At 41.6% G+C, this 15754-nt stretch overlaps 1 protein-coding gene across 4 annotated transcripts in view; it reads left to right on the top strand.

Moving 5' to 3' along the window:
- Positions 1-15754, top strand: part of snx9b (sorting nexin 9b) — a 30351-nt gene that overhangs the window by 3288 nt on the left and 11309 nt on the right. For 2 of the 4 annotated variants that reach the window (XM_064991224.1, XM_064991225.1), the window contains exons 2-5: positions 4720-4806; positions 5355-5429; positions 6634-6750; positions 13541-13618. In XM_064991224.1, coding sequence (XP_064847296.1) covers positions 4720-4806; positions 5355-5429; positions 6634-6750; positions 13541-13618 — 357 coding nt within the window. The remainder of the gene's footprint in view (positions 1-4719; positions 4807-5354; positions 5430-6633; positions 6751-13540; positions 13619-15754) is intronic. The other 2 variants (XM_064991226.1, XM_064991228.1) reach the window with 1 other exon arrangement.

The raw sequence follows: 15754 nt of genomic DNA on the forward strand, positions 1-15754 counted from the left end.
AAACTCAAATGTAATCAATTTTGAGTTCAGGCTGTAACACAACAAAATGTGGAATCAAGTCAAGAGGTAGGAACACTTCTTGGCGCCCCCATCCTGTTTGCGGGATAATTTTCATCAACATCCGCTGAATTGCAGAGCGCCAAATTCAAATGAAATTACTGAAAATATTACATTTTCATGAAATCACAAGTGCAATATAGCAAAACACAGCTTAGCTTGATGTTAATCCACCTGGCGTGTCAGATTTCAAAAAAGCTTTTCGGCGAAAGCAAACCAAGCGTTTATGTAAGGACATCTCTCTCAGCAGACAAAACATTACAAACAGCTGGCAGCAAAGTAGATTGGTCACGAAAGTCAGAAAAGCAATAAAATGAATCGCTTACCTTTGATCTTCGGATGTTTGCACTCACGAGACTCCGTTACACAATAAATGTTCCTTTTGTTCCATAAAGATTATTTTTATATCCAAAACACCTCCATTTGGTTGGCGCGTTTTGTTCAGTAATCCACAGGCTCGAGCGAACACGACGGGGCAGACGAAAATTCCAAATAGTATCCGTAAAGTTCGTAGAAACATGTCAAACGTTTTTTATAATCAATCCTCCGGTTGTTTTTACAATAAATAATCGATAATATTTGAACCGGACCGTAGATTTTTCAATAGGAGAGAGAGAGAGAAAATGTCTGCCTCAAGCTGTTGGCGCATGCAAAACTCTGCTGGCATTCAGCCATCCACTGACGCGATGTGATTGTTCTCGCTCATTTTTCAGAATAAAAGGCTGAAACTATGTCTAAAGACTGTTCAGACCATGTGGAAGTCATAGGAAAAGGAATCTGGTTGATATCCCTTTTAAATGGAGCGAATGCATGCAATGGAACAGGGAGCTTTCAAAATAGAAGGCACTTGGGATTCCTCTTTGGATTTTACTCAGGTTTTCGCCTGCAATATCAGTTCTGTTATACTCACAGACAACATTTGAACAGTTTTGGAAACTTTAGAGTGTTTTCTATCCTAATCTGACACGTATATGCATATTCTAGTTTCTGGGCCTGAGAAATAGGCAGTTTCATTTGAGTAAGTTTTTCACCCAAACATCAAGATACTGCCCCTTACACTCAACAGGTTAATGAAGGCACTGGTAGACCTACCAATTAGTTATAGTAATTTTACTGATAATTTTACTCCTCTTTGTTTGAATGATTAAGTGATTCATTATTAAATTGTTAACGGAATTACCCAAAAAATCAGTAACGGAATTACTGCAACTGAAGTTGCTACAATGGGAAATCATAATGGTCACAAACCACAGTTGGGTTACCTGCTACTCCCTTTCACTGGCATACTGTTCAGCTCATAATTGTTTTCTTTGAAGAATCTCAAATACAGCACCAGTCGAAAGTTTGGACACACCTACTCATTCAAGGGTTTTTATTTAATGTGTACTACTTTCTACATTGTAGAATAATAGTGAAGGCATCAACTATGAAATAACACATGGAATCATGTAGTAACCAAAAAACATATTATATATTTGAGATTCTTCAAAGTAGCCACCCTTTGCACACTCTTGCTATTCTCTCAACCAGCTTCATGAGGTAGTCACCTGGAATGCATTTCAATTAAGTGTGCCTTGTTGATTTGTGGAATTTCTTTCCTTAATGTGTTTGAGCCAACAGTTGTGTTGTGACAAGTTAGGGGTGGTATACAGAAGATAACATGGACTTGGTCTTTTACCAAATAGTGCTATGGAAAGAACAGCTCAAATAAGCAAAGAGAAATGACAGTCTATCATTACTTTAAGACATGAAGGTCAGTCTTCCGGATAATTTCAAGAACTTTGAATGTTTCTTCAAGTGCTGTCGCAAAAAGCTTTCAAGTGCAATGATTAAACTAGCTCTCATGAGGACCACCAAAGGAAAGGAAGACCCAGAATTACCTCTGCTGCAGAGGATAAGTTCATTAGAGTTACCAGCCTCAGAAATTGCAGCCCAAATAAATGCTTCACGGAATTGAGGTAACAGACACATCTCAACATCAAATGTTCAGAGGAGACTGTGTGAATCAGGCCTTCGTGGTCGAATTGCTGCGAAGAAACCACTACTTAAGGACATCAATAAGAAGAGACTTGCTTGGGCCAAGAAACATTAGCAATGGACCATAGACCGGTAGAAATCTGTCCTTTGGTCTGATGACTAAAAAAATTGCAAATTTGGGTTCCAACCACTGTGTCTTTGTGATCTCTGCATGTGTGGTTCCCACCGTGAAGCATGGTGGAGGAGGTGTGGGGGTGCTTTGCTGGTGACACTGTCAGTGATTTATTTAGAATTCAAGGCACACGTAACCTGCATGGCTCCAAAGCATTCTGCAGAAATACGACATCCCATCTGGTTTGCACTTAGTGGGACTATCATTTGTTTTTCTACAGGACAATGACCCAACACACCTCCACGCTATGTACGGGCTATTTGACCAAGAAGGAGGGTGATGGAGCTCTGCATCAGATGACCTGACCTCCACTATCACCCAACCTCAACCCAATTGAGAGAGTTTGGAATTAGTTGTACTGCAGAGTGAAGGAAAAGCAGCCAACAAGTGCTCAGCATATGTGGGAACTCCTTCAAGACTGTTGGAAAAGCATTCCAGGTGAAGCTGGTTGAGAGAATGACAAGTGTACAAAGCTGTCATCAGGGCAAAGGGTGGCTACTTTGAAGAATCTAAAATATATTTCCATTTAACACTTTTTTGTTTACTACGTTTGGGCGTCACTACAGACCCTGGTTCGATTCCAGGGTGTATCACAACCGGCCTTGATTGGGAGTTCCATAGGGTGTCACACAATTGGCCCAGGGTTGTTCGGGTCATTGTAAATGAGAATTTGTTCTTAACTGACTTGCCTTTTTAAATAGAGGTTAAATAAATTAATAACATGATTCCATATGTGTCATGTCATAGTTTTGATGTCTTCACTATTATTCTACAATGTAGAACATAGTAAAAATAAAGAAAAACCCTTGAATGAGTAGGTGTATCCAAACTTTAGACTGGTACTGTATGTTTCACAAGTTTGGACAGTACAGTGAGTAGAGTAGAGTATTGAGTACAATACTGTCAGTTGAGCACTGTCAAATACAGTATTGAGTACATTACAGTGCTGTACAATAGTGAGTAGGGCACCACAATACAATATAGTGAGTAGAGCACAGTAGAGTACAGTCCGATGTGGTATAGTACAGTATATTGGACTGTATTGAACTATGCTCTACTTTACTGTACTGAACTCTACCCTACTGTGCTGTATTGTATCGTACTGCACTGTACTCTCCTGTGCTCCGCTGCACTGGGCTGTGATGTCCAAAGTTACACATCAGGGACCCATGATGTAATTCCGCTACCGTAATTCTGTTGCAGGGTGTAAATCCACTTCACTTACTGTAGTTCAATAACCAAAATATATATTTTTTTTACTCAAGGTGCCATGTCATTGCTGACACACAATTCTTTCTGCAGACATCTTTGAATCTTAATTTAGAGTACATAAAAAATCTGGTCCCATTAAAACCTGATGGAGATTCTGTTACACCATTATGACAATAGCATTCCCTCTTCTGTCCGAGACTCTCATCCCCTCCTTTATCTTCTGTACATAGCATAGGCCAGGAGGTTTCCCTGACCATGTGACCTAACCAGGAATAACTCTTGCCCCTAGCTATGGCTTCCTAACTCTCCCAGAGGCCTTTCATACTGAAATGCTACAACGTTCTTTGAAGTTACTGATGTAGCCTTGGGATTACCAATAGACCAATCTGTGCAGAGGTCAAGCTGAGCTGTCTAAAAATGGTGTCAGTGAAGAAGTGAAAGAGGTTAATCTTGGAGTGATATGATCACTTGTTTCTCTCTCACTTCCCTCTTAGAGAGGCGTAGAGGGAATTGGGGGGGGGGGGTTACTGTTTCTCGAAGGAGCCCCCTTTCAAGAACACTGTTCCCACTGTCAGATCCCCCCCTGCATACACGCTTATTTCTATGGGCACAAGCTCTGTTTATCTCACAAACTGTTCACACCCCTCTTGTTGGCTGAGAGAACATTTAGCAGGTTTAAAGCTTATTTCCTTTAATTCTACACATTTTGTCATGGGGTGCATAGAAAATGTTTCCATTTTTAAGCTAACTCTGCACATTTTTCCAAGTCTAATGTGTATTCATGTGATGTTTGAGTAACTCAAACATTACAACAATCTATGGGCAAAACATCGTAGCTAAATAACATTAACATGGGCTAGTTGATCTGGACATTTCTGACAAGTTATAAATATCTATAAATATATAAGTATGCAATGACTGCCATGACAAGAGGAACTGATGATGCACTACCCAATTTTTGAAATTGCACCTTGTGCATTCTACTATTCTACCCCCCCCCCCCCCACACACACGCGCACACACACACAGTTTGAGAACCACTGGTCTAGTGGACTGAGTCACTAGGGTGAGTTGAGGCCATCGGAATGGGCCTATCAGGGTTCAAGCTCTGTTTGATATGTATATACAGGTGCTGAGGTTGAGTCCGCACAGCAGAAGTCCTTGGCAGCAGAACCAGTTCAGCTTGTTTGAGGTTGAGATTTCCTCACTCCACTCCTCAGCAGATAAATGATGATGTGTGTCTGTATTTGGCCTGATTGGCCTGGCCCTGATTGTGTTGACTCTTGTTGTGTTTCTCTCAGGCACAGGTTTTGTATGACTTCACTGCTGAGCCTGGAAACAACGAGCTGACCGTGAGAGAGGGAGAGACAGTCACTATCACCAATCAGGTGAGCACGTGACTGACCCCCCCCACTTCATTACCCCGTTTCTCTTTTTCTATCCCTATCGTTACCCATCTCTTTTTCTATCGCTGTCTTTCTCTTCCACATATCTCTCTATCTGTCTCTATTTTTGTCCTCATACAGTATCTTTTTCTCTCGAACCCCCTTTCTCTCGTGCAAGCTCTTATCCCCCATCTAACTTTCTCTCATTTTCCCCCTCACACCACACTATGCATATCATCAGTTCTGTGTGCATTTATGTGAGTATAAAAGTATCATGTCTTGCTGGCTCAACTATATTCTGTGTCCTGTTTACAGCCCTGTAAAGTCACATGATCAATATCTCACATGATCACATAGACAATAAAAGCTCCTCTCTGTAGTGTAATGAGCCAACGTGATGTCACTGCTATCATGCGGGAACGGCAGTTCAAAGGTCACTGCAGTGACTAACTGTTTCATCATCAAATCTGTCATCAGCCAATCACGTCATATCATGACACTCTTCTCACAAAGCCAATCACAGTCTCTCTTATTGGTGTGTTTTGTTTCAGGGTGTTGGAGGAGGCTGGATAGAAGCACAGAATTCCAGAGGAGAGGTTGGACTAGTGCCAGAAGACTACATTGAGGTTAGGGAGTGGCTTGAAGTGTTGTCGATGGAACTGGCTTCATTTACACTTTATATCAATGTCTTATTCCTTCTCATATATTGTTTCACCGTTTTTAAAATATTCTATGTATAATTTACTTTTTCTTTTTTTACCAGTTGCGTTCGCCTTGTAGCCTGAACCTGTTAGTAGTGTACCTACAGTGTTACTACACATGGATAAGCAGCTTGTGTCGTGTTACTGGGATTGTCAATGGGAATGGGCTCAGGGTTGTGGAAAGGGGTCAAGGAAAAGGCAGCACTCGCCAAGTTTCTCTGCTTTTGGGAAACCAGGACAGGATAAACCTCCTTCGGGACTGGGGGTTGTATCACTATGTTTATGTAATGCAGTGGTGTAGGGACCCTTCTGAGTAGTGTGTTTCTGTGATACAGTATCAACTTCAGTATGGGGTGAGTCACTCTGTGGTCTTCTTAAAGCCAAGACAGAGATGTGAGTTCTGTCCAGTCAGTCGATGGCAGAGAGAGGAGAGGTCTGCTAAACAGTTTAGTCTTACTCCAAACAGCACCGAGTAGTCACAGCAGTAACAGATCACTGTGTGTGTGTGTGTGTGTGTGTGTGTGTGTGTGTGTGTGTGTGTGTGTGTGTGTGTGTGTGTGTGTGTGTGTGTGTGTGTGTGTGTATTTGGAGGACCAGTAAAAACTCATCACCCTAACTGCTCAGTGTTACTTTCTTTATTCAGAGGATGGAAGTGCGTGTTTGTTACTATTGGGCATGCTCCCACCAGCTATTTGACCCTTAGTTACCTCCCCAGCTGTCCTAGATAGTTTGGGTTCCACACAGGGTCATAATATTCCCATTGACAACTGATATCCACATGCTGTTATTGTTCTCTTCAGTGAAAACAGCAGGACTAAAGTTCACTGTGTCTCTAAAGCAAGTGGTTTCTATCTCTGTACACCAGGCTACAATCTCGGGGGGAGGTGTATACAAAACAGGGCTACTTCTGCTGAGTAAAGAGTTAGTTAGGATTTATTTTTGTTCATCAGTGTATGGCTACTCAATTAGTTTCACTATACCATTTCAGTGGCCTCCCAGGTGGTTAGCCACTCAACCTCAACCTATAAATCAACCATAACTTGAGCTTAGAACTTGAAGGTGTAAAATGTGGTTGTTTGTAAATGTTTGTCTCTCTCTCTCTCCTTTGTCGCTTCTCTTCTGTCTGCAGCTCCCAGGAGGAGGGGGAAATGTAGGACATGTGGCTGCCCCAGTAGCTGCCCACGCCCCAGACCTATCATTCTTTGACGCCTTCGCTGCCCCAGTCAACAACACCACTCAGAACCAGGTAGCACACTGAAGAAGTAATGACATGTTTATCCACAGTGAGAAAATATTTAATTTCAAATAGGAGCTAATGTCTTTTAAATCATCATAATTGTGGTGTAACCTCATGTCTCTGTCTGCCTCTGGGTTTTTGTCCCAATACTTCTTTATATCATACTTCCCTTGTCTCTTCTCCTCTGCTTTTACATGTCACTCGCCTCTTACTAATTCTTATCACTCTATACTAGTCCCTCCCTGCTACAGTGGCCTCTGTGCCAAGCTAGACCACAATGCACTGCTCCCAACGATACCATGGTGGTGTGACGTTTTGAGTGAAAGAGATAGCAGAGTGCAGAATTGAGGGATGACCTCAGTCTTTTATTCATCTAATGAATATTATTCTACCCATCCGAACCTCTGAAATGAAGAAGGAAGAGCAGCTGCCGTAACTATTTCTGCACGGTTGTGGGTTTTAAATGATCCCTGTTTTTAGATATTGGTCTTAGGACTCAGCAAAAGACAGGGGGTTACATTGTGTGATTGTGTATGTATTGAAAAATACAATGGAATGTGAGTATGAGTGAATGGGAACTACAGTGCCTTGCAAAAAAAAGTTTCTCTTGGATTTCATTTTGTTGCAAAGTTGGATTCAAATCTATTTAATTTCCATTTTGTTGTCAATAATCTACACAAAATACTCATGTCAAAGTGGAAAAATTATTTATATTTTTTGTAAATTAATAAAATAACTAAAATGTAGTCATTGCATAAGTATTCAGCTCCCTCAGCCCATACATGTTAGAATCCCCTTTGGCAGCCATTACAGCTTTGAGTCTCCTTGGAGCTTTACACACCTGGATTGTGCTATATTTGCATATTATTCTTTTAAATTCTTCAAGCTCTGTCAAGCTGTTGGGGATCAAGGCTAGACAGCAATTTTCAGGTCTTGCCATAGTATTTCTAGCAGATTTAAGTAAAAACTTGGCCACTTACAGTAGGAACATTCACTGACTTCTTGGTAAGTAACTCCTGTGTAGATTTGGCCTTGTGTTGTAGGTTATTGTCCTGCTGAAAGGTGACCTCCTCGCCCAGTGTCTAGTGGAAAGCAGACTGAAGCAGGTTTTGCTTTAGGATTTTGCATGTGCTTAGCTCCATCCCGTTTATTTTAATCCTGTAAAAACTCCCCAGTATTTGCTGATGACAAGCATACTCATACCATGATGCAGCCACCACCATGCTTGAAAATAAGGAGGCAGTTACTCAGTGATGTCTGGTGTTGGATTTGCCCAAAGGCCAAAACATGTATTCGTTTGCCATGTTTTTTTTTTACACTATTACTTTAGTGCCTTGTTGCATACAATATATGCATGTTTTGGAATATATTTATTTAGTATGTTTGTGTTCTTTTTTTCACCCTTGTCATTTAGGTCATTTATTGTGGAGTCACTACAATGTTGATCTATCCTCAGGTTTCTTCCATCAGTCATTGAACATTGTATCTGTTTTAAAATCACCAATGGCCTCATGGTATCATTCCCTGAGCAGTTTCCTTCCTGCTCAGTTCAGAAGGATGACTGACTATCTTTGAGGTGTCTGGGTGGTTTAATACATAATGCACAGCATAATTCTTCATTATACAACGGGTGGTTCTAATACTGAATGCTGATTGGTTAAAACCACATTCCAGCCGGTGTCTATTCCACAAGTTACCACTGGCTAAATCTATGACTTTAAAATGCCTATTTACTCTTCAATCTGACTGCGCAATCCAGTGTCTCATCAGCCCAGCCAGGCAATTTAGAAACTTGATTTCCACTATAAAAAGCATCTAGACAATTCTCACATTTCTTTTAGACTAACATTTAGTTTTAAACAGCAGAGATTTGTATAAGCTTGCTGTCTGTCTCTCAGACATTTGCAACATTGTTTCAATATTCCAATTCGATCTCCAGCTGTTCCATAGTAATGAGTCGGGACGAGAGAGAGAGGCAGGCAGTGTTTCTCAGCCAGTCGAAATCATGAATCAGCTGACATCATTTTTATGGATATATACAAAGAATTGTCAATTGATAAAAGGTAGAACATAAACAAAGGTCAGCTAGTTTGTGGTCTTTCCAGCTTCAGTTTGAAGTTATTGTGTTAGGGGTGTTGTTGGCTAGCTCCTCTGAACTAATCGATTGCAGAGGCCATGGGGATGGTACAGTCCAAGAAGAAGGGGAGTGTGGCTAAGATGCACATCTCTGTCCAGAATGCACTCTCTCCGCCAATTATGTACTCAATATATTATTCCAGTCTTTTGCTGTTCGCGTTGTCGGAGTGGACACGTTGTATCCAGAGTGCACAACCTGTGCTACACTTGTGAGAAACACTTTTTGGTTAATTTCATTCCACTTACAAGTTGTCAATTTAGTCATTGTCTTTTGTTTGGAGCACTCCTGTCAATGTTGATTACCCATAGAACTAGGCCTATAGGCTACCTGGCCTGTGCACTAATGTAGGCATATAAATGTGCCAATTTTGGGATCTGATAGTATTTCTGGTTGTCTTAACAAACCACCAGTAATGAGCTGTGGAGCTTCTCAAAGTAATGTTTTCCTCACCTCAAACAGCAAACAAGCGAAGTCTGTTTTTTACATCCATTGAGAATGACAATAGTTCCTCAATGTATTTAAAAACTCTTTCCAGCTCTCTCCCTTAGGATATTTAATTTTATCCAAATATTTTCTACCTGCAGGCTGCAGTGGTTTATTTGTTGGCTTTATAGGCTATATTTACGTAGTGTGCATGGTAGTAAATGGTAAGATTAAATTGGCATTCCACATGAGAAAGATTGCAGTCACTGCAGAATCTGCAAAAGCCAGTAGGAGTGGGAAGAGGATGGTCAAAAATCTTAATCTCGAGCTCCCTCTTTAGTCATTTGTGTCTTATTTCATCAAACAGTTGGCTTAAAGCAACAGACAAGCTCAATGTGAATGTATAGTTGATTTTATTAAAACACAAATGGTGTGTCTAGGGCTGTTGCGGTGACTATTACCGCCACACCGGCGGTCACAAGTCATGAACGCTGTCAAATTCCACATGACCATTTAGTCACGGTAATTAGGCTTCTCTAAGCTCTGATGCTGCTGATGGTCATTATTAGCCCTTCAAACTTGCTAACTGCCTGGTACTCAGCACTCTATTGTCCCTCTAATCACTTTGACATCAATGCAAATGTGTAGAAAATCAAGCTACCCCTGTGTGTGATAATGGTCTATTTTATATCAAAACAAATGTCACACGTATTATTTAGTATATGTAAAGACAATATTAAATCAAGAATAGTCTGATGGGTGACAATATTAGCCTATTACTGATATGATATATTATCACTTGTAAATGATGCCTAGCATAAGAAGCAATTACTTTTTCTAATCATAGTCGCAAACCTCATGTAGCCTAGCCCATAGGCCTATATGTTTTAAAGGTTTGTATCACAACTAAAGTGGCTGGCCAAATAATTTCTTAAAGTAATGCACATTAATCTACTTTACAATGTTCCCTTGGGTGTGCCCAATGTTCCCTCAATTGTTTTCCGGCACTGAGCAAATTTCAGGTATGCCGAGTGCAAACTTGAAGTTGTTCAAATTCCAGTGCACATTTACTGTGAACACTGAGTCTGTACCCACTTTAAGTTACAGTTTTAACAGTGGCCATGACTATTTCATCATGATGTAGGCCTACCATTGTGGCATAGCATCAAAATCAAAGGAGAAAATGCATCCCATAACATTTTAACATGGAAATCATTCAGCCTACAGTAGCAGCCATTGTGTGGTGTTCAATGTAGGCCTACATTCCATGAGACTTTTGGAGAAGAAAAAGCATGCAGGGCTTGACATTAACCTGTTAATCCACTTGTCCTTCAGACAAGGTGACTGAAAGTGTTGTGGGATGCAAGAAACCACTTTACAAAATAAAATGCATTATTATTCCCATACCGTTATTACAGAGAATCAGACAAATTATGCTACCCTCTGCCTATTGGTTTCTTAGCTTATTCAAGACTGTCTCAAAATACAACACTACCTGTTTATGACAAAACAAGCTCTTTACCTTACTCGCTTTTCAAAGATGTCTAGACATGTACATATTTTGTGCTCTTGTAGGAAGCAATCACTCCCCTATTGCTGACTACAAGTGATCTATAACTGGGCTAATAACTCAGTAACTAGCAAAGGATATGAACAAACTGTGCACACGTGGCTACATGCAGCTCTCACTTTGATCTCAAAACAAGCACATCAACTCACGACCACTCATGCTGTAAACACAGTCCAGTTCAAAGTAAATGGTACAGATCCACATTCAGTGCATTCAGAAAGTATTCACTTTTCCCACATTTTGTTACATTACTGCCTTATTCTAAAGTGGATTCAATTGGTGAGGGGGAAAAAACTATCTACACACAATACCCCATAATGACAAAGCAGAAACAGGTTTTTAGAAATGTTTGCAAATTAAACTGAAGTATCACTTTTATTCCCATCCGTCTCTACAAATCCTCTCAAGCTCTGTCAGGTTGGATGGGGAGCATTGCTACACAGCTATTTGCAGGTCTCTCCAGAGATGTTAGATCGGGTTCAAGTCCGGGCTCTGGCTGGCCCACTCAAGGACATTCAGAGACTTGTCCCGAAGCCACTCCTGCATTGTCCTGGCTGTGTCCTTAGGGTCATTGTCCTTTTGGAAGGTGATCCTTCTCCCCAGTCTGAGGTCCTGAGCGTCCTGGAGCAGGTTTTCATCAAGGATCTCTCAGTACTTAGCTCCTTTCAGCTTTCTCGATCCAAACTAATCTCCCACTCACTGCCGCTGAAAAACATCCCCACAGCATGATGCTGCCACCACCGTGCTTCACCATAGGGATGGTTTTGGCCAGGTGATGAGCAGTGCCTGGCTGTAATGTGATGCTTGTTATTCAGGCCAAATAGTTCAATCTTGGTTTCATCAGAACAGAGAATCTTGTTTCTCATTGTTCGAGAGTCCTTTTGGAAAACTCCATTTGGCCGAGCGTCTTGGTGGAAAATGCTTTATTCAATCAATATTAGAATAAGGCTGTAACGTAAGAACATTTGAAAAGTTAATATGATCACACCAGTAATAGATTTGATGTTGTATTACTTGTGAAGCACAGTTGAGTAAGCATTTAAATAATTAGCTTTTTCTTTTACTGGGCTGATGGTGCCTGCATCTGATGGTCAGTCTCAGCAGAGGGAGAGCAGCCGACTGAGGGTCCACTTCTCAACATCCCTCCGCTCTTCCTTTCCTCCACTGACCAAAAAGTCACACTGTCTTCCAGCTAATGGCGAAACTTGAGTCGCACCGCATTATGCCTCATCCACAGATTCATGTTGTTACTCGTATGAACAGAGAAAGTGAAATATTCCTCGATATTAAAAAAAGACCCAAGCTGTTAATAATAATAATAATGCAATCCTATAGATACACTTTCCTACTCGTTCATTACTGCTGCAGTGCTTGTTGTAGCGCTGAGTGGAAATAGGAAGAATGCGCATTTTATGGTTTTTGAAAGTGTTGAATACAAAGTGTTGACAGTGCTGAGTAAGAACATGAACTCCTACAAACAGCAGCTCTTTGATGTATTCGTTGACAGTCTCTCTCCTGTCATGGTTTTAAAAGTTTTGAAATATCACAGTATCAATTTTACTGTAGATTTCTTTTATGCCTGTTACGTTACTGTAGACACGGTCATCTGAGCCATCCGATTGGCCAGCGGTAGACCTATAGTGCACTTGATATGCTCTCTGGCCCGCTGGAAAGGCTGAGTTTGTACCTTCAGACACATTAAATGGTTCAAAATGGCAACAGTTCGCCTACCTGGCGCAGGGAAGCTAAATCGGGTGCATCTATCGCCAACAGCCTGAGACAAATACAAAAAAAAGAGGAAAACAAGGCTTTATCGTTTGTTGTTTTTTACAGAAATGTTTGGCGATCGACCTGTTGGTGACCACTGCTCTAGAAAGTGAAGTTTAATCTTGTGCTTCTCTCTGTGGGCTGGTATTTCTGCGCGGCAGTCCCAGAGGAGCTGCGTGGCAGTCTTGGGCTACTGTGCACACGCATGCAGCTTAGAGGGAACATTGGGTGTGTTGCAAAAAAATACATGTTTTAAAATTTCGACCAATCGATTGTTTGAAAGAACAGACAACTTCCGGTCGACAATTTAAAAAAAAAAAAATGTTTTTATGTTGTCGGCGACAGCCCTATTTGTTACCCATCTACCAAACCTATTATTTCACGCAAAGTGAATCCATGTAACTTTTATGTGATTTGTTAAGCCAAATTTGACTCCTTAACTAATTTAGGCTTGCCTAAACAAAGGGACTGAACACTTATGCAACAACTACATTTTATTTATTACATTTTGTATTCAGAAGATTTTTTTTTTTACTTATCCGCTTTGTCATTACAGAGTATTTTGTGTATATTATTGACAAAATATGACAATTTAAATCCCTTTTAATCCCACTATGTAGCACAATAAATCCAAGAGGAATCCAAGGGGTCTGAATACTTTTACAAGGCACTGTATGCTAGATGCAAGCTATTTATTTTTCTTGGAAAATGGGATAGCTATACAACTGTGAAGACATGGTACCCCTATTATAAGTTAGAGGGCAGTCAACAACAGAACACCAAATTACTGTCTCTCATCAAATATTCCTACTTCACTGTGGCCCCTGCTTGGGGTCCGCGTTGCCCAGGTTACCCTTCACTCGCAGGCGCTTTGTGATGATGTCACCTTCTCTCCCCTCAAGGTGGATGTTGGGGCCTGTAGTCCTCAGCCGGACACCCCTGACACCCAGGCCCCCCCTTCCTCCTCTTCCCCTGATGAGGTAACCAGCAGCGAGTGGTGGTCAGGGCCCCGTCCCCCACCTCCCATCTCAACCCCCCTGCAACCCCTCCCCCCCCTCCCTCCACACCCCCAGCTCAGCCTGCTAGAGCATGATCTTATATTGTACCACCCCCACCCTCTCCTACACCCCACTCCCTAAACCAGGGTCCACTTACTTTCTGTCCCTCAAACTACAACTGACCTGGAGCCAGTTGATAAGGATAAGATAACTGTTAACTGGAACCTCCAAATCAGAGGCCGAATCAAGCCTACCGACCCCCTACACCTCCAGACACGCATCCCATCACAGATGAATGAAATTGATCAGCACATCTCTGATACAACATGCACCGCTATGGATCAATGTTTCTTATTACCAGCACTAAACACCAAACGAAAGATCTCAACATTCACGGTTCCCTATAACCAATCAATTATTACAGTGATCAGTGAACAAGCTCTCCCACCAGGCAAGAGCCAGCAATCATTTGTCTCAATTTTACCATTGTTTTTAAATGTTGTAAACAAATTGTTGGACAATTCAGCAGAATAAGTCAAAACTCCTGCAGTTTGTTCTGTGGTAACACACTACAGCTGCTATGAGCCTGTGTTCCCCACCACTGTGGTCCTCTAATGTACTCTCTCTCCCTCTGTTTGTTTTGTGGCTTACTGTAAGTAGTCTATGATGGAGATGTTTGGTCAGCAACTTCCTATCCAAACGTGCACACATACACACACACACACACATCCACACAGGGCTCTCCAACCCTGTTTCTGGAGCGCTACCATCCTGTAGGTTTTTCGCTCCAACCCTAATCTAGCGCACCTGATTCTAATAATTTGCGAGTTGATGAGCTGAATCCGGTCAGTTACAACTGGGGTTGGGGTGAACCTAGAGAAGGGTAGCGCTCCAGGAACAGCCCTGATCTACACACACATGCTTGCGGCATGGCCAACGTCTGCCCCATACGCATGGCATGCAGTTGTCCTGTCGATTGTCTTGATGCAAAATTCTTCTATAGTCTCAGTGAATGAATGACTGTAGAACGCATGAGATGTGTGTCTGTTCTGCTTGTGTTGTCCTTCACCACATTTAGTCCTCCAGCAATGGAAATGACTGGGAGAAAGGCTCACAGTGACGTGCTGCATCCTGCTGTGCCTTGGCATGATCTGAATGTGACAGTGCAGTGCGTCACAATGCTGGACTTGAATACGAGGCATGAATTTCTCTATTATTTAGATAAGCGTGAGAGTGGCATTGTGCGCGAGAGACGTTTTTGCATAACTTTGTGTGACTTGAGGAAACATGCTGTACCTGCAAGTCCAGGGTTCAACTTCCATACCATTCAACACACAGTCACACGTGAGTGTGTTGCCTGACACTGTATTTTGAGTGGGATGTGTGGGGAGGGAGTCTGCCAGGTAAGGGTTTGAGTGAGAACACCATCTTTTCTTCCTTGTTTCATGTTTTATGTCCATTTTTCTCAAGCAGTCTTACAGTGGGGATAAAAGGTATTTAGTCAGCCACCAATTGTGCAAGTTCTCCCACTTAAAAAGATGAGAGAGGCCTGTAATTTTCATCATAGGTACACTTCAACTATGACAGACAAAATGAGGGAAAAAATCCAGAAAATCACATTGTAGGATTTTTAATTAATTTATTTGCAAATGATGGTGGAAAATAAGTATTTGGTCACCCAGATTTCTGTCTCTCACAGACCTGTAACTTCTTCTTTAAGAGGCTCCTCTGTCCTCCACTCATTGACCTATATTAATGGCACCTGTTTGAACTTGTTATCAGTATAAAAGACACAATAAAAAATAAAAAGAGCAATTATTAGGAAATGGAAGACATACAAGACCACTGATAATCTCCCTCGATCTGGGGCTCCACGCAAGATCTCACCCCGTGGGGTCAAAATGATCAGAAGAACGGTGAGCAAAAATCCCAGAACCACATGGGCGGACCTAGTGAATGACCTGCAGAGAGCTGGGACCAAAGTAACAAAGCCTACCATCAGTAACACACTACGCCGCCAGGGACTCAAATCCTGCAGTGCCAGACGTGTCCCCCTGCTTAAGCCAGTACATGTTCAGGCCCGTCTGAAGTTTGCTAGAGAGCATTTGGATGATCCAG

Source organism: Oncorhynchus masou, chromosome 16, assembly GCF_036934945.1.
Source record: "Oncorhynchus masou masou isolate Uvic2021 chromosome 16, UVic_Omas_1.1, whole genome shotgun sequence".
Taxonomy (NCBI): domain Eukaryota; kingdom Metazoa; phylum Chordata; class Actinopteri; order Salmoniformes; family Salmonidae; genus Oncorhynchus; species Oncorhynchus masou.